Source organism: Erinaceus europaeus, chromosome 20, assembly GCF_950295315.1.
Source record: "Erinaceus europaeus chromosome 20, mEriEur2.1, whole genome shotgun sequence".
Lineage (NCBI taxonomy): Eukaryota > Metazoa > Chordata > Mammalia > Eulipotyphla > Erinaceidae > Erinaceus > Erinaceus europaeus.
In genome coordinates this window covers 6,780,158-6,798,430 of record NC_080181.1, presented here as the reverse complement: position 1 = coordinate 6,798,430, position 18,273 = coordinate 6,780,158, and the positions used below count along the sequence as shown (strand labels likewise).

The 18,273-nt window shown below is 43.2% G+C and overlaps 1 protein-coding gene across 1 annotated transcript in view; it reads left to right on the top strand.

The window, feature by feature from the left end:
• Positions 1-2,668: 2,668 nt before the first annotated feature.
• The window catches only part of PDGFD (platelet derived growth factor D), a 178,171-nt gene continuing 162,566 nt past the window's right edge, over positions 2,669-18,273 (top strand). Inside the window, 1 exon segment of the mRNA XM_060179823.1 lies at positions 2,669-3,161. Coding sequence (XP_060035806.1) covers positions 2,669-3,161 — 493 coding nt within the window.

Below are 18,273 nucleotides of genomic sequence, written 5' to 3'. Positions count from 1 at the left end.
AAAAAAAAAAAAAAAAAACTAAAACTAAAACTAAAATAAACAATTATTAAAGAAATTAAAATAAAATCTTAGAAACAGGGAGACAGTTTGCCAAGTATAGCCTACTTTCCCATGCTTGAGGATAAACATTCAAATCCTGGGTCCAATATGGGAGTACTGTACACTGCACCAGGTATAGTTTGATGATCTGTGGATTGGTTCTACAGTGTCTCTCATTCACTCCTTCCCTCTATGCCTCTCTGTCTGAAATTTAAAAGGGGGGACATCTGCCAGGAGTAGTGTAATTGTACAGTTGTGAGGCGATAGTGGCAGATAAAATCTGAAAGTTAATTATAAAAATGTATCTGCACTACAGCCGAAACATTTTAGTTGACATTACTCTTTATGTAGGAATTTAAACAATATGCGATGAATGTGCTCCCAGTACATATGTGCATTACTTACTGAGTAAATAATAGTGTGATATAAATTGAACACAGTTGGGCTTGTGATTGTATTAGCAGGCACTATGATTTTCTTCCTTAGGACTCAAGAAGTAGAAAAAGGCCTGCGTTTGAGCTACCAAAGTAGAAATACATCTCTTTATCAGTTGTGTTGTAATTTAATAGTACATATTTAGTATACATCTTTGAAATAATGGTTTTAAAGATAAATACTTAATAAGAAGGAACTCTAATATACTGAGACAAGACAGCACTTAAGGCAAAATCCCGTAGCAAATACATACTGCTTTGAATCAAATTAAATAATGCAGAAACTTTCATTCTTCCAGTCTTATGTTCCGTTCTTACCTCCAATTTTACACACAGAATATAATGAATGCCCTTAAGATACTTAAAAAGTTTTCCTAAAACCCATTTCACTAATAATAATAGGGGTAAAATGATAAATTTAATACATGTCAGCCAAAATATAAAAGAAAATTTATGAAAGAATAATTTTAATCGTGGAAATAGCCATTGGATGGAGGATAATAAAAGCAGGGACTAATTAAACGATATTGGTCAATATTATTGCAGATACTTTAAAAATTAATATCTTGAGACAATCCTTTATAGTATTTTATACACCAGTACTTTGATGATTTTTCATTTATTATATACTCATGTCAGGAGTTAGATGTAAGCATTCCAAACATTTTTGACTAGCCTCACTCCTACTCCAAAATCTCTGACCATCTCATATCTTAAGATACATATTCACTCTTCCTAGTGCCTGTTCCAGAGAGAGAATCTTTTGAGACAATGTAATTAGATTTTTTTTTCCCCTTTAGCTTGAAACTTCTCAGAAATGTCTTTTAGAGCTCTGTGTGTATTTGAAACAAAAGATGTGTGAAACAACATTTCATTAACCCTGACAATTAAATTTCTAAGCATTTTCCCCCTGGAATACAGAGGGTTTTTATTTTTAAGTACTTATTTATTTTACTGCCTCTGGGGTTATCACCGGGGCTCAGTATTGGCACTAAGCCCATTAGACATTTGTCTAGATGCCCAGATGTACAACACTGAGCATGAACCATAATGTCAGCAAATTTCAGGTGTCACAGGTAGCACCACTCTCCTGTCACCTCCCCTCCCCTCTCCTAAATGCCTCACCCCACTCTTCATCGAACTTATCCCCCTCCTCTATTAAAGGTCTCACTTTGCTCTGCCCCAGTCCTTGCCGGCACCTCTTCTCACCTCACCTCCCTTTACCCCCTCACCTCACCTCCACTTCTCTCAGTCTCTCACCCCTTTACCTCACATCACCTCCACCTCTCCCAGATCTTCCCCTCCCTTCCCCTCCTGACACTTCACCTCCTTTTACCTCACCTTCTCGCACCTCAACTCCCTTTACATCACCTCCTCTCCCCTCCCCTTCTCCCTCTCCCCTCCCTTTACCTCACCTCCTCTTCTTTCATCTCCCTTTGCCTCACCTCCTCTTTTACCTCACCTCCTCTCACCTCAACTCCCTTTACATCACCTCCTCTCCCCTCCCCTTCTCCCTCTCCCCTCCCTTTACCTCACCTCCTCTCCTTTCATCTCCCTTTGCCTCACCTCCTCTCCTTTTACCTCACCTCCTCGCACCTCAACTCCCTTTACATCACCTCCTCTCCCTTCCCCTCCCTTTACCTCACCTCCTCTCCTCTCGCCTCCCTTTGCTTCACCTCCTCTCCTTTTACCTCCTCTCCTCTCGCCTCCCTTTGCCTCACCTCCTCTCCCCTCCCCTCCCTTTACCTCACCTCCTCTCCTCTCGCCTCTCTTTGCTTCACTTCCTCTCCTTTTACCTCCTCTCCTCTCGCCTCCCTTTGCCTCACCTCCTCTCCCCTCCCCTCCTCTCCTCTCCCCTCCCCTCCCTTTACCTCCCCTCCTCTCCTTTCATCTTCCTTTGCCTCACCTCCTCTCCTTTTGCCTCACCTCCTCTCACCTCCTCTCCTCTTGCCTCCCTTTGCCTCTCCTCCCCTCCCGTCGCCTCACCTGTCCTCACCTCACTTCATCTGTTCTCATCTCCCCTTCTCCGGTTCTTCACGTCACCTCCTCTCACCTGGCCTCCCGGTATGTCCTGTCCCCTCTCCTGGCCTCATTCACCTCCTTCTACCTCAGCTCGTTTCACTGGTCCTTCACCTCACCTCCCTTTACCTCCCGTCGCCTCACCTGCCCTCCCGTCACTGAAGCCCGGGGCCGCCATGTCTGCGCAGGTCCGCGCGCGGCTCGGGGCCCAGCACGAGGCAGCGCGGCTTGGCGGGAAGGGCGGCGGCGGACTGCGCATGCCCGGCGGCGGGGGGCGCGAGGGGACGTGCGCCCGGCCGGGCCTCCGCCAGCCCTCGGCCCTCGGCCCTCCGCCCTCCGCCCTCGGCCCTCCGCCCTCCGCCCGGCCTCCCTCGGGCCGCCTCAGCCCGCCCGGCCCACGCGCCGCCCCGGCAGGCAGTCTGCGCTGCGGCCGGCGGCCACCGGAGGGGGCGAGCCCGGCAACCTGTTGTCCCGAGCGCGGCAGGCGGCGGCCAGACGCGGCGGCGGAGCGTGCGGAGCGTGCGGAGCGGCCCGGACCCCGCGGCGCCCCGACCGGCCCGATGCGGCGGCTGGCGCTCGTGTGCACGCTGCTCTGCGCCGACCTGTGCGGCGCCCGGGCTGCCCCGCAGAGCGCGCTGCGGGCGCTGCGCCACGCCGGCCGGAGGCACGGTGAGCCCGCGGGAGGCGGGAGGCGGGAGGCGGCGCGGGGCGGGCGGGCGGGCGGCCGTCCCGGGCCGGGGCCGGGGTGTGCGGTGGCCCCGAGCGGGCGTGGCGGGCCCCGGACTTGCGCAAAGTTGCGGCCGTCCCGCGGGTCCCGCCGTCAACTTGCGGGGCCGGGCCGGCCGCCCTGCAGGCCGGGACCCCCGAGGGGCTCCCTCCGGGCAGAGGGGTGCACGGCTTCCTTCTTTCCTCCCTGCCTCCCTCGGGTCTTCCCGGTTTGGGGTGCAGGGAGCAGGGGCTGCATTGCAGTCCGGGGCGCAGCCCGCACTGGCTGACAACTTGGGGCGCCGCTGCTAGTCCCGGGGTGACTTTGCCAGGGGCCCGCCGCCGCCCTGGGAAACTTGGAGTCTGAGCGAGTGGAGTTTGGGGGGGGAGGGCAGCGGGCACCTCGGGGGACCCGCTGCTCCCGGGGACGCAGCTGCAGGGCGAGGTGCCCTGAAGCTCCTTTGCTTTCTCCTTGGGGCAGGGGCGGGGGGTGGGGGGTGGGGGGTACCTGGGGTCGCTGGGTCCAGGCAGTGGGCGCCCTTTCTGAAGGGGATTGATGGCTGCTCGGCTGGACGGGTGCAGCTGCTGCTGCTGCTTTTTTTTTTTTTTTTTTTGCTTTTTTTTTTGCTTTTTTCTTTTACTTTTCCTGCCCCCTCTTGGCATATCCTTGATTGGGACTTTGCTGACTCTTGCACTTGGAAACAAGCACTCCGCCACTCTTGATGCTGCTTTCTGGTGCCCCATGGACTGGCTGGCTGTGCTCAGGGGTCAGAAAGGTTGTACCTGTGTGCAGGGGGCTTTAGGGGAGCCACCGAGGGGCCTCCTGCTCAGGGGATGCCCCTGTATTCAGAGAAAGACTTTCTTCAGGGATTGCCAATGAAAAGTATTTCTTTCTTTCTTACCCTTCCTACCTTCCTTCCTTTCTTTTTTTTTTTTTTTTCCTTTCTGCCTCCAGGGTTACTGCTGAGGCTCAAGGCCTGCACTATGAATCCACTGCTCTTGGAGACCATTTTTCCCATTTTTGTTGGACAGGACAGAGAGAAATCAGAGAGGAGGGGAAGACAGAGGGAAAAAGAAAGATAGACACCTGCAGACCTGCTTCACAATCTGTGAAGTAAACCCCCTGCAGGTGGGGAGCCTGGGGCTCGAACCGGGATCCTTAATGCAGGTCTTTGCGCTCTGCGCCATGTGCGCTTAACCTGCTGTGCTACCAGCTGACCCCCTCCAAATAATTTCAGTAGTGCTTCTTTCTTGATCTGCCATCCTAACTTTTTTTTTTTACTAACTGTGAAAAAAGTATAAGTTCAAGATCAAAGCTTGTTTCCACCAGTCTGTTTTTCTCCACTGAACTGTTTTATCTTTTAGACTTGTTCATGTTTAAACTTTCCATGCCCTTGTAGCTGCGTAGAGTAAAATGGCATTTATAATTTTCATGACTTCATAACCATAATTTTGTAATCCCTAACCTTCCAAGTATCAGTTACAAGAAGTCAAGGGCAGAAAATGAAAAGTATGTAGCCATTGCACATTTACCCAATTTTTTTAAAGTCATACACAGATTGTAATTCATTTTTTTTGGAAATATGTTCTCATTTCAGTTTTGATTGTTCAAACTGTGCATCTGTCTATGAGAAAAATCTTTGATTTATCAAAAATTTTGTAAACAACTGGGTGTCTTCTGATTTTTAGCTAAAACAATTTTGCAGTTTCTTTCACAGCACACTCACACACACAGACACCTTTTGAGTAGTTAAGTTTGGTTAACACTTTTAATGTTTTCCTCAACTTGAGATCAGTCTTACAAATAAGACTAAGAAAGGAACAGGTAGTTAGAGTTTTAAAAGGCTATATACAGAGTAAAATAATGCTAGTGCTTAAGATGGAATGTCGGTTTGATAATTATACAAAAGGTGGATTTTTTTTTCATTTTTTTTTTTTTTTTTGCTATCACTTGACTGCTGGGGTTAATGATTTATGGTACAGTGACAGGGCTAATTACTAAATGAGTTCACTTAAGGCAGTTCTTAAAGAGCATGCTATTTGGATTCAGTGCTAAAAGCACATGCCTTGCGTTTATGAGGTCCTAGCTTCTATCCCTGGGAACACATACACATGTCTACATCACTACAGAGCATGCATTCTCTAAAAGGAGCCCAGTTGCCCCTGAAGGGAAGAAGTCTGGGAGGCAGGCTATGGCGCACCTGGTTAAGTGCACATAGTACTAAGCAGGGACCCTTGGCTCACCACCATTAGAGGAGACACTTCACAAACAGTGATGGTCTGCAGGTGTCTTATCTTTCTCCTCTCTCTCACCCTCTCCTCACAATTTCTGCCAAATCCAATAAAAAATAGGGGGGAAAATGACCTCCAGGAGCAATGGGTTTGTAGTGCCTAAGACACTGAGCCCCAGTGATAACCCTGGAGGAGAGAGAGAAAGAGAGAGGGGGGGGGGAATCTCATTTTAGGGATAGAAAAGCTCTTAGACATTATTTTCATGGTCTCCCAAAGAGTCAGCGCCCATTATCTATAGTGCATTTGTTTTTGTTCTTTTATTGCCACCAGATTATCACTGGGGTACCTGCACAGTGAATCCATGGCTTGTAGTGGCCAATTTTTTTTCTTTTTGCCCCCAGGGTTATCACTGGGGTCAGTGCCTGCCCTACAAATCCACTGCTCCTGGAGGTCATTTTTGCCATTTTTGTTGCCCTTGTTGCAGTTGTTACTGTTGTTATAGCTGTTGTTGTTGGGTAGGACAGAGAGAAATGGAGAGAGGAGGGGAAGACAGAGAGGGGGAGAGAAAGACAGACACCTGCAGTCCTACTTCACCTCTTGGGAAGCAACCCCCTGCAGGTGGGGAGCTGGGGGCTCGAACCGGGATCCTTAAGCTGGTCTTTGTGCTTTGTGCCATGTGCACTTAACCCACTGCGCTACCACCCAGACCCCCATTTTTTCTTTTTATTCATTTACTTATTTTTATTTACTAGGACAGATAGAAATTGAAAGGGAAGGGGGAGATAGAGCTGGAGAGACACATACACCTGCAGACCTGGCTCACCACCTGAAAAGCTTCTCCCTGCAGGTGGGGCTTAAACCCAGCCCTTGTGCATGGTAATATGTACTCAACCAGGTGTGCCACCATCAGACACCTCTACAATGCATTTATAACATTAGCATTTCATAGAGAGGTGATGCAATTAAAATATATTTCTGAAATATTTAAAGTGGTGGTTATTGATAATGATAATAAAGGGCTGAGAAACAAGTTTGGTGAGAGGGTAAGAGTGAAAAACTAGATGTTCTGTGGAAAATCTTACTGGCCATGGTAGAGCTAAGGAGTGGAAGTAATAACTTTTTAAAGTAAGCCCTTTGATACGATTCTGGATACTTTCAAATCTCTCTGTCAAGGTTCTCTAATGGTTCATTAATGATTTCAATATAATTGCTCTTTTCCTATCAGATTAAGATAGGTGTTAAAATCTGGGAGGATACGGGAATAGACTAACTAGGAAAAACTAGAAGTTAAATGTTCTTTTTTAAAAATTCATTATTATTTTCCCTTTTGTCACCCTTGTTGTTTTGTTGTTGTAGTAGTAGTTGTTGTTTTTGTAGTCATTGTTGGATAGGACAGAGAGAAATGGAGAGAGGAGGGGAAGACAAGGGGAGAGAAAGACAGACACCTACAGACCTGCTTCACTGCCTGGGAAACGACTTCCCTGCAGTTGGGGAGCCCCAGCTGGAACCAGGATCCTTAGGGCTGGAACTGGGATCCTTACACCTGTCCTTGCGCTTTGCACCTTGTGCGCTTAGGCCTCTGCACTACTGCTGAACTGCCTAAATGTTCTAAGCATTAACTCGTTTTTTTTTTTTTTTTTTTAAACCTCCGGGGTTATCGCTGGCACTTTGTGCCTGCACTACAAATCTACTGCTCCTGGAGGCCATTTTTCCCATTTTTGTTGTCCTTCTTGTTATTGTTGTTGGATAGGACAGAGAAATCATGAAAGGAAGGGTGGACAGAGAGTGTGAAAGAAACATAGACACCTGCAGACCTGCTTCCTTGCCTGTGAAGCGACCCCCTGAAGGTGGGGAGCCTAGAAGGATATCCTTATTCTGGTCCCTGTTTGCTGCTGCACTTCAAGCCACTTGCGCTTAACCCCTGTGCTACGTCAGGCCCCCCTCACTCAAACTCTTTTAAAGATCAGGGCTTTTGGTTTTAAGTGGTAGGAAATCACAACAAAAATTTGGCCCTTGAATTAGAAACATTATCTTATGATGAAGCTATGTTCACGCTTGAATACCAGGCATTCTGTCCCAGATGACCTTCTAAATTGTTACCTAATATAGATTTTAAAAAATCAATATAAAGAGTTGGCATCCTGTCCAAGGTATGACATTGTGGATCTTGTCCAACCTGATGCAAAAAAAAAAAGATGTTTTTTGTTTTTTTTTTCAATTTACCTCTAACCAAATGGTCTCAGATAATGAGAGTATTTAAGGTATGATACAGAAGTAGTTTCAGTGTCCTTAAATGATAATCTGCTAGCTAATATGGTGTATTGTCGTGCTTAGCCTTCCACATGTATGCACCACTGTGTACTCTTATTTTTAAAAGGAGCCTTTCCTAACAGGGTAGCTAAAGGTGCAGCAGTAGATTGCAGTACTTAGTTGGATGTTTAAGCTTCTTCTTGTATCATAGATAATTCCTTATTCTTTTTATTTTTCTTCATTGCTCAACTCTGCTTTATGCTGGTGCTGGGGATTAAACCTGGGATTTCTTAACCTCAGGCAGGAAAACCATTTGCATAACAATTATGCTGTCTCCCCTGCCCTAGGCATTATTCTTTCACTACTAATTTATTGATACTTATTTTAAATCCACCTCTTGGTAGAGGAAAACATCTAAATTTAACAATAGCATCCAGACTGTGAAAACAGCATAATGGTTATGCAAAATACTTGCATGCCTGCCTGAGGCTCTGAGGTCTCAGGTTCAATCCCCAACATCTCCACAACCAGAACTAAAGCAGTCCTCTGGTCTCTTGCTCTCTTTTTCATTAAAATAAAAAATAAAATGTTTAAATAGAAAGCTTTTCTAACGCATATAGGCAAAAGTCAATAGCATCCACATATACATATCTTAGTTCTTGCCAGTTGGCATTTTTGTAAGAACTGGCCATATCTGGTGTTGTGGATCTAGAGTGTGATCTGATGGGTGTAGATTAAGAACTATAAACACTAAAGTGGCAGTTTACTTAACTTATTTTAAAACCCAAGTACATAGAATTTTCTGCCTACGGGTTAAAAAAACAGATGGGCTGTTTCTTAACAATTTGTTGCTTTCAAAAAGTGTGGATGGTAGTAGTAAAAGATTCTGAATCTAGTTCTGTTTGGTTATTTAATATGCTGATCCTTGAATGCCTTTTACATTATCATTAACCTAGGGACAAGCCTGCTTTTTTAGTAATTGCGTCTTACATTTTTAAGTCACCAACATATTTCTTAAATAACATGGATCTCTGTTGTCATCCTTGATGACAGTGCATTGACTTCAGTATGAAAATCAGAACATAGAGTAAGCATAACAAGAGCACGGACTATATAAACATTATTTTTAATGTGTCTGAGAATTAATAATTACATTGGCATCTAGATTTTATGATCCTCTGTGTTTGCATTTTCTCTTCAGCTCTAAGCTTCATTATCTTCAATTATTGTTGTGACTACAGATCTTCAGTGTAGCCTGGCTTAGACTTGTTCTCTTAGAATGCATCTTGAGAGGTGCTTTCAAAGAGGTTGGTTTAGTGTCCATACACTGTGTATTTAGAGCTGGCACTATGTTGTGAGTTACAGTAATGACCATTGTGCTTTGTTGAATAATAGAGCGATTTTCGACTACAGGGTTTTTGTTTTCCTTCTCAGAGAATAAAAGTGGAACTCTTGTCCCAGAATAATATGGTCAAACAATGGAGCAGAATCACTAGTGGCTAATGACCAGCATAAAGTATGATGCCACAGCAGGGTGGCATCTATAATCTTAGAGCCGCATAATCCCAAGAGTATTAGAAGGGAAGTGAATTTATGTCTCTGCCTTTGAGAGCAGTCATGATATAAATCATCTTCCTTCAGGTTACTCTTGATTATTTAAAGTGTTTTTTTAAAAATTTTTATTTATTTACTTATTGGATAGAGACAGGGAGAAATCAAGAGGGAAGGGGAGAGAGAGGAAGAGAGACACCTGCAGCACTGCTTGACCACTCGTGAAGCTTTCCCTCTTGTAGGTGGGGACGGGGCCTCAAACCTGGGTCCTTGCGCATAGTAACATGTGCGATCAACCAGGTGCGCCACGACCCGGCACCCTTGATTTTTTTTTTTTCTTTTTGCTGAAATGATTTAATTAATGTGAAAAGAAGGTATTTTCTAGGCATCTTAATCTGATTCTTCTTTTCAGATTTTTCTTTTCAGGCATGTTAGAGCACCCATGTCTGAGACCCCAGAGACTGCAGGTTCAGTCCACCTTAGTGCATAGCTGAGTTGTGCTCTCTCCCACCCCTCTCATTCTCTCATAGAGTAAATACATAAATCTGTAAAAAATAAAATCCTTCCTTTTACTAAACTGCAACATTCTTCTAAGAGGGAGGTAAGAGAGGGCTGAAAGTGCATTAGCTGGAGCGAGACGGCATTTTGGTGATGGATAGTATGTGCTGACACTTGCTTTGGCCATATGTGCAACTGCACTCCTGTGTAAGCCAGTATTTCATAAATAAACAAATAGGGTTGTCCTCTAGTTGAACTAGGTTTAGGCTTCTTAATTTATCCGTGTCACATCATTATCCTTCCTCAAAGGAGCAAGAGGGCTTTCAGGTGGAAGTTGTGTTAATGTCTGAATTCTTTCCAGGTTGTTCTTCACTAGACCTGAACTGTCTGCTAAAGAAGGAAGTATACATATTAACATGCAGATTGGTTCTTTATCCCACATTCTACTGCTGACTAGCACTATCACTGTCATTTACTTACCCAGTCATTTGCTGCATAGTTACCTGATAGTTTTCGTCTCAGGTGCTCAGTGATCCTGCATATTATCAATGAAACACATTGTCCTATCAGAGCCTATAGTCTACAGGACATCATAGATACTAAATAGTTGTACTATGTCGACGTTGCCTTTTAGATACTTATGAGGAGCTGAGAGAATCCCAGCCAACCACCCCAAGCAGTTTAAAGCCTGTGCAGAGGGATCAGAGAGCAACACAGATTTTCAAATGCTTTACCTCTGCCATGCAACAATTCCACATGTATTATTACCTCTCTGTTAAACATGTTTACATTCATTTTAAGACTTTTATTTGAATTTTTCTTTTAAACTGTGGAGGCAATGTGTGAAGTTATGGGTACTTAAAAATGGGTTCATAGTCCACCAGGAGCATCTAGTGGTTTGGGGAAGGTTTCCTGGAGGAAATGATGTTGACACTGGGGAGTGAAGGGTGAGAAGCTGAGGGAGCAGAACAGCCCTTGCATATATATGGAGTTGAGAACAAAGAGAAGTTAACATCCAGTAGTGAAAGATGTTGAAAAATAGGACCATTATACTAAGGGGGTCGGGCTAGTGTTGAATGGTTTAATTTGGAGGAAGGTATGGCTCCTTTTGTGCTTGAATACTAACACTAACACTCCTGAGAAAGCAGCTAGGACAGTACTGTCAACAGGATCTGTCCTGATAGCACTGGCTGTGGGATGTAGGACGGAATTAGTTCATTTTCTATATGACAGTGGGAGACATCACTGATGCTCCTGCAAAATCACAGACTTTAGGTCCTAAGTGCCCTGTGCCGTCTCTGACCTCTTTCACATGACTCCCTCTCCATAGCTCCTCATGTTGGGGATTAGACTATTTCTTGTTTTCGTGTTATTTTGAGGCTTCTGTAATTCATGGAAACATCCTGTCTACTGTTTGACAACATTATTATGCCGTTTCAAACTGATGCATTTCAACAGGTCGGGGAGATAAGTCTGCCTGTTAGGGTGCTGACATGAATGCTGAGACCCAGGTTCAGTATGCCAAAGCAGATCAGTGCTCTGGCCTACTCTCTCTCCCTTGTCTCCCCCCAAAATAAATAAATATATCTTTTGAAAATATTATAAATATGCATTTTAGAATTAATGAAATCGAAATAGGAAGATTGTTATTTTCATTTTTTAACCTTTCATTTATTTTTTTAATATTTATTTACTTTCCCTTTTCGTTGCCCTTGTTGTTTTATTGTAGTTATTATTGCTGTCATCATTGTTGGATAGGACAGAGAGAAATGGAGAGAGGAGGGGAAGACAAGAGAGGGGGAGAGAAAGACAGACACCTGCAGACCTGCTTCACCGCCTGTGAAGCGACTCCCCTGCAGGTGGGGAGCCGGGGGCTCAAACTGGGATCCCTATGCAGGTCCTTGCGCTTTGTGTCACATGTGCTTAACCCACTGTGCTACTGCCTGACTCCCTTTATTTTCATTTTTATATAAAGGACAGTTTCAACAAAGAGTTAGGAGAGGGAAATTTATAAAAGCACAAAGGTAAGAATCCAAGGTACATGTTATAGCACAAACGTTCTTTCTTCCTGTACAGTATTTCAGGACCAAATGTAAGTCAGAAATATGGAAAGGAGCCTATGAGATGCTAAAATGCAAGTGCACACAGAGGAAGAAATCTTCTGAAGATTGTTGTTTATTGTTGCTGTTATTGATGTCATCGTTGTTAGATAGGACAAAGAGTAATGGAGAGAGGAGGGGAAGAAAGGGGGAAAGACAGACACCTGCAGACCTGCTTCACCATCTGTGAAGAGACTCCCCTGCAGGTGGGGAGCTGGGGCTCAAACCAGGATCCTTATGCTGGGGCTCAAACCAGGATCCTTATGCTGGTCCTTGTGCTTCGTGCCATGTGCGCTTAACCCGCTGCACTACCACCTGATTCCCCTGAAGATTTTTTTTTAGAGTAAGAATAAGGTGTGCCTTGTTTCTTACAACTTTTGATGAGGCATGCAATTACCTCTGTTTTTTTTTTTTTTGTCCTGTAGTTTGTTAAGAGCTATATACTAGTTTTAAGATTGATAGAATAATATTGTTTTTGTTTGTTTTGTGCTATGTGATGGCTAGTGCTTCTATGCTATGGCAGATGAGAGTCTCTCCTTTCCTTTTTTCCTTCCTTCCTTCCTTCCTTCCTCCCTCCCTCCCTCCCTCCCTCCCTTCCTTCCTTCCTTCCTTTCTTATATTTACTGGAGCACTTTTCATTTCTGGCATATAGTGGTTTGGGGAATCAAACATGGGAGTAGAGAGCCTCAGGCAGGAACATCTTTTGCATAACTTTTCTTTCTTTTTTGTTCCCACCATGGTTATTGCCAGGGCTCTCTGCTGGCACTAAAATCCACAACTCCTCGTGGTCTTTTTTCTTTCTTTCTTTTCTTTTCTTGTTTCTGTTTTGTTTTTATAGGACCGAGATAAATTGAGAGGGCAAGGAGAGATAGAGAGGGAGAGAGAAAGCTAGACACCTGCTGACCTGCTCCACTGCTCCTGAAAATCCCTCATTTAAGCAGGGAACAAAGGCTCGAACCCAGAACCTTACACCTGGCAATGTGTGCACTTAACTGGGTGTGCTGCCACCTGCCCCCCAGCCATTATTCTGTTGATATTTTCCTACCTAGTTTTGTCTTTGGGGGGGGGGTTAAGTGGTGTGTTGTTTTGTATTTTTATGGTGTTTATGAAGACAGATAATTTTGAATGCAGTGCTATTATTTATTATATGTATTGTCTGTAAAAGTGCTTCATTGGATAGGATGCACTATATCAGCTTTGAAATGATGTCTCAAACCCTATGTGAGAAACAGATTGTCCATTTCACTTTAGCATTTAGTAAGACATATAGCAAAAGGCTATTTTCACAGAATTTAGCTATTCAGCAACCTCAACTATGTCAAATGCAACCAAATTAACTAATAAAAGTGCAGCAAATCCACTTAAAATCTAAAATCAGTGTTACAGTATGTATGAGTGCGTTTACAAAGTTCATGTGGTGAACACTCAAAGACCAAATTTGCCTTTGTTTTCCCTGTAATTCAGTCCCATTTGCTCATGTGGTGTCTGTACCCACAGCAGAATAGGAGCACAGTGTTAGCATAGAGAGCAGGGTGGTTATTTGCACCATTAGCACTGAGAAGTGACAGCTAGTTGTTTTCTTGCCTCTTCTTATATCTCTAGGCTTGAAATGCATTCATATGAATAAACTAGGACAACTAGTTTAATTTTCTTCAAGTGCAGGTAAATCCAATCTTTGATGGACTTAAAGGTTATGTGTTGCCACCCCCACCCATGTATATATTGAAATCATGACCTTCAAGGTGATAAAGTTAGGAGTTGGACACTTAAAGTGATTAAGATATGAAGGTAGTAACCTCATAAAGGAAATCAGTACCCTTTTAAGAGAAGCACCAATCTGAAAGACAGTCTGAAAGATCTCTCTCCCCTTCTACCCTGTAAGGACACAGAACAAATGCCACCTCTGCTGGGATGTTGGTCTTGAACTTCCCAGTTTCTAAAACTGTAAAAAAAAAAAAAACACATTTCTGTTTTTAGGAACCATTCAGTCTGGTTTTTAGTTATAGAAAAAAAATGAATGCACTAAAACACAGGCTAGTTCTATATATCCCTAGGAGATTATTACAGTCTGAGAAAGTTGCTGGCATTTAAAGTGATGTTCTTCAATCATAAAGGAAAGTTTAGATTTCATGTTTAATGAGTTTGTCAAAGTCATAGAGAGGAAGTGATAATAGCCTAAATAAATACAAACTGATGGCACAGGATAATTGTAACCTGAGTGATAATATAATAATCATTTTCTAGAGATAACCAGTGAATTTGTGTTAGTCCAGACAAAGGCACTTAGGATTAGACTTTATCAAGTTCAGAATTTTTCACAACTTGAATAAAGACAAAAAAAAAAAAAAAATAGCCTACCAAACTAGCATATTTTACTTGGGAAGAGTGTTAATAGGTTAGACTAGATACAGAAGTTGACCAACTTTTCTTATAAGAGGCCATATAGTAAATATTTTAGGCTTTTCTGGCCATCAGACCTGTGTTGCAGCCACTCAGCTTTGCCATTGTAGCATGAAAACAGCCAAGAAAAGTACATAAATGAAAGGGTGTAGCTCTAGTCCACGAAAATAGGCCCGCAGCCGGTTTTTTGTTGAATTAGAGAACCTATGTTCTTTCTCTTAAGTGGGCATAAAAGTTGATCCTAACAAAATATCTAGTTAGTTTAGTTGGAAATAGCTAGTGTTTTAACAACTACATTTGCTATATGACAATAGCAATAGTGTATATCCAGTGCTAGTGTTGACATTATGTGAGGGTCAGAGAGACCATGATGCTCTTCTATGCCACTCTATTCTGTTCAGCAGTGTGTGAAGTGGCTGTGCCTCTGGTCTCTCTCCTGTATATTATTCCACTTCTTTCTGATTCCATTGCCTCCATGACCTAAATTTATAAAGTTCACTACTCATCTTTCATTAAACATCCCCTTATTCTTCTTTTTCATTTTATTGGGGGAAGGTTAACTGTTTACAGTATAATTACTCGGTTACAATTTCTCATTTCCCCATGATAGGTATCTCCAAAACACTTGTTCTCCTAACTTAGGTCATTTTCCACCACAATGCACCAGGATCATTTATGAGGGAGATGATCTGGTATTTATCCTTCTGCTTTTGGCATACTCACTTAACATGATTCCTTCGACACAGCATGATGCAAAGGAAATGATTTTACCATTCTTTTTATTTTAAGTTTCATCATTTTAACAGCTGAGTAATATTCCAGTGTGTAAATATACCACAGCTTTCTTATCTACTCATCTGTTGTTGGACTCCTGAGTTTTTTTTCCAGGTTTGGGCTGTTTCAATTTGTGCTGCTGCAAACATCGGTGCACACAGATCTCAGTGTTGAAGAGTTTGGGGTAGTAGTAGGCAAAACAACCCTTCTGTACTGCTGATGGGGAAGCAAATTGATCCACCCCCTATGGAGTGCAGTCTGGGAATTCTCAGAGTGCTAGTTTTCTTCTTAACTGACTTATTCCATCAGCTAACTGGCTCACATTTTTCTGTACCTTTCCACAGCTCATACAAGTTTTCTTACTTTCTCTTCATTTTAGCACTGTATCTTCATTTTCCATCTCACTGTGACTCACTGGTACTGTTATTGGCACTTGAAGTTTACTGTCCAATTCAGAAGGTCTTAAAGTTAAATAAGTAAGGTTTTTGTTTTTCTCTTGGAAATGCTGGTTTACTAGTCAGTATATTTTAGGTGAACCATTTCATGATTCCACATCTTTTCAACTTGTGTGTAGTTATAATGTGTGTTTGTGTGTGTGTGTGTGTGTGTTAATTCAATGGTGAATTTCTTAACAGTTTTAATCGCTTTTGCCCCTTTGTTCTCCCAGACACATTATTAGTATTACCTTTGCACAACTGTTAAAATATTGACAGGTTTCATGAGTGTACGTAGCCTTGCCTGGCTCTCAATGCTACCCAGTCAGAATTGACCATCTCTGGTTGGCCATATTTTCACTATAAAGCATATATAGTTAATAGTGCTTAATTGTATGTCTGAGATCTACCGATAAGAGCTCACCTATCCTTGTTGCCCATCCTTGCTGTCCACTTCATTGCCTAAAGCATAGGAGAAATACAGTGGGATTTGCTGGGGGGGGGCAGTGGCAGTGATGACGACCAGTGAGATAGCTCACCTAGAAGTGTGCCTGCCCCCTAGTTTGAACCCAGCCCCAACAATACTTGGGGAGCTTTGGTGTGCTGTCTCTTCTTTCTGTTTTTTTCTCACTGAAAGTCAATTCAGAGTGGTGAAGCCTTGACAAGGACAAACCAACAACAACAAGCACAAACACATAATGCATAAACAAAAGGGAACAATCAGTATTTTTGTTTGTTTTTTATGGCCTAGTGTTGAGCCACAAGAGTCCTCTAATTATCAGATTACAAAGGAATGGGGAAATTGTTCTTTAAACTCTGCATCTGAGATAACTGTTAGGTATCTGTTACTGGAGTGGCTGTTTCTATCATTGCAGAGAATAGAGTAAGTAGAGCAGACAGAGAAGGGCTATAGAAATAGACAAGTAATTGATGGAGACTATAAGCTCTCAGTGTGGCATCCTTGCAGAAGAAACCTGGAGGCAGTGAGGCAAGAGAGACATTCACTGCATGAAAAATGCATATGTAGTAAAGCTAAAGCAATCAATTATGCATGCTCATTGTTTGAAGTGAGTGATATCCATGACTAGGAGTGCGTAATAATTATTTCTGATGTTTTTTGAGTATTTCTAATGGCAACAGAGCCATTATAAACTGTCTTGATGGCAAGAGCTAAGTTTGTTTCCAAAAGACTTTGTCAGAGTGCCAAGATCACAGATACACTTCGATTGCTTCCTTCAGCATAAAAATGAAATTTCAGAATTAATTTTTAGCTAATATTAATGAAATGTGAAGAATTTTGAATTATCTCTCAAATAATGGTCATACACACCACACACACACACACACATAAAACAAAGTGAATCTTTTTGGTTACATTTCAGTGGTTGAACTGAAAATGATGCTAAACCTGAAAATAGAGCCTCTTCAGACATTTCTTTTCCAGGGTTATTGCTGGGCCTAGGTGTGAGCTACTGATGAGTTATTATTATTTTTTTGTTGTTGTTTGCATCCAGGGTTATTTCTGGGGCTCAGTGCCTGCACCACAAATCCACTGCTCCTGGAGGCCATTTTTTTCCTTTTGCTACACTGGTTGTTTTACCATTGTTGTGGTTATTATTATCATTGTTATTGATGTCATTGTTATTGGATAGGACAGAGAGAAATGGAGAGAGGCAGGGAAAACAGAGAGGGGGAGAGAAAGACAGACACCTGCAGACCTGCTTCACCGCCTGTGAAATGACCCCCCTGCAGGTAGTGAGCCGAAGGATTGAACTGGGATCCTTCCGCGGGTCCTTGCGCTTTGCGCTAAGTGTGCTTAACCCACTGCACTACCGCGCGACCCCCTTTGTTTATTTTTTGATAGAGGATGAGGGGGTTGGAGGAAGAGAGAGACAAAGTAGGAGAACCACCTGCAACACTGTTCCACTTTTCTGGGACTGGGGTCTGGGATCAGAGTTGCTGCACATGTTAGTGTGTGCACTCTACTGCGTGTGCTGTCACCAGGCCCCTAGACATTATTATTTTTTTAGTTGTAAAAATTTGATGATGATGCTTAGAAGAACTAACCTTGGGCCTTGCACATGTTGAATTTTTTTTTCATTATTTTATTTTAAGGAAATAGTTATGAGAGAGAATAGAGAGGTAGGTATGATCACCACCTCACCTTTTGTGGTCATCCACTGGTGCTATCCATAGTGGCCCCACATGTTTCTGGGCCTTGGATACAGAACCTCAGACATAGTAAGGTGTTTATTACTGGGTGAGCTCTTGGCCCGCGTTTTTTTTTTTTTTTTTTTTGCCTCCAGGGTTATTGCTGGGGCTCGATGCCTCGATGCCTGCACTAGGAATCCACTGCTCCTTTCCCCCCTTGTTGTTTATCGTTGTTGTTGGATAGAATAGAGAGAAATGGAGAGAGGAGGGGAAGACAGAGACAGGGAAAGAAAGACAGACACCTGCAGACACCTGCTTCACTGCCTGTGAAGCGACTCTCCTGCAGGTGGGGAGCTGGGGACTCGAGCCAGGATCCTTACACAGGTCCTTGCACTTTGTGTCATTTGTGCTTAACACGCTGTGCTACCGCCTGCCTTCCCCCCTCCTTTTTTTATTGAATAGGACAGAGAGAAATTAAGAGGAGAGAGGAAGATAGGGAAAGATAAAGAAAAATACGCCCAGATCTGCTTCATTGCTGTTCCCGGGGGCCCGAACCAGGATCCTTGCACAGGTCCTTGTGCTTTGTACTATGTGCACTTAAGCCTGTGCGCTACCACCCAACCCCCAGTTGTTATTTTTTTAAAGAGAAAGTGCTGTGATAGCTGTTTGAAATTTAACTGGATTCAG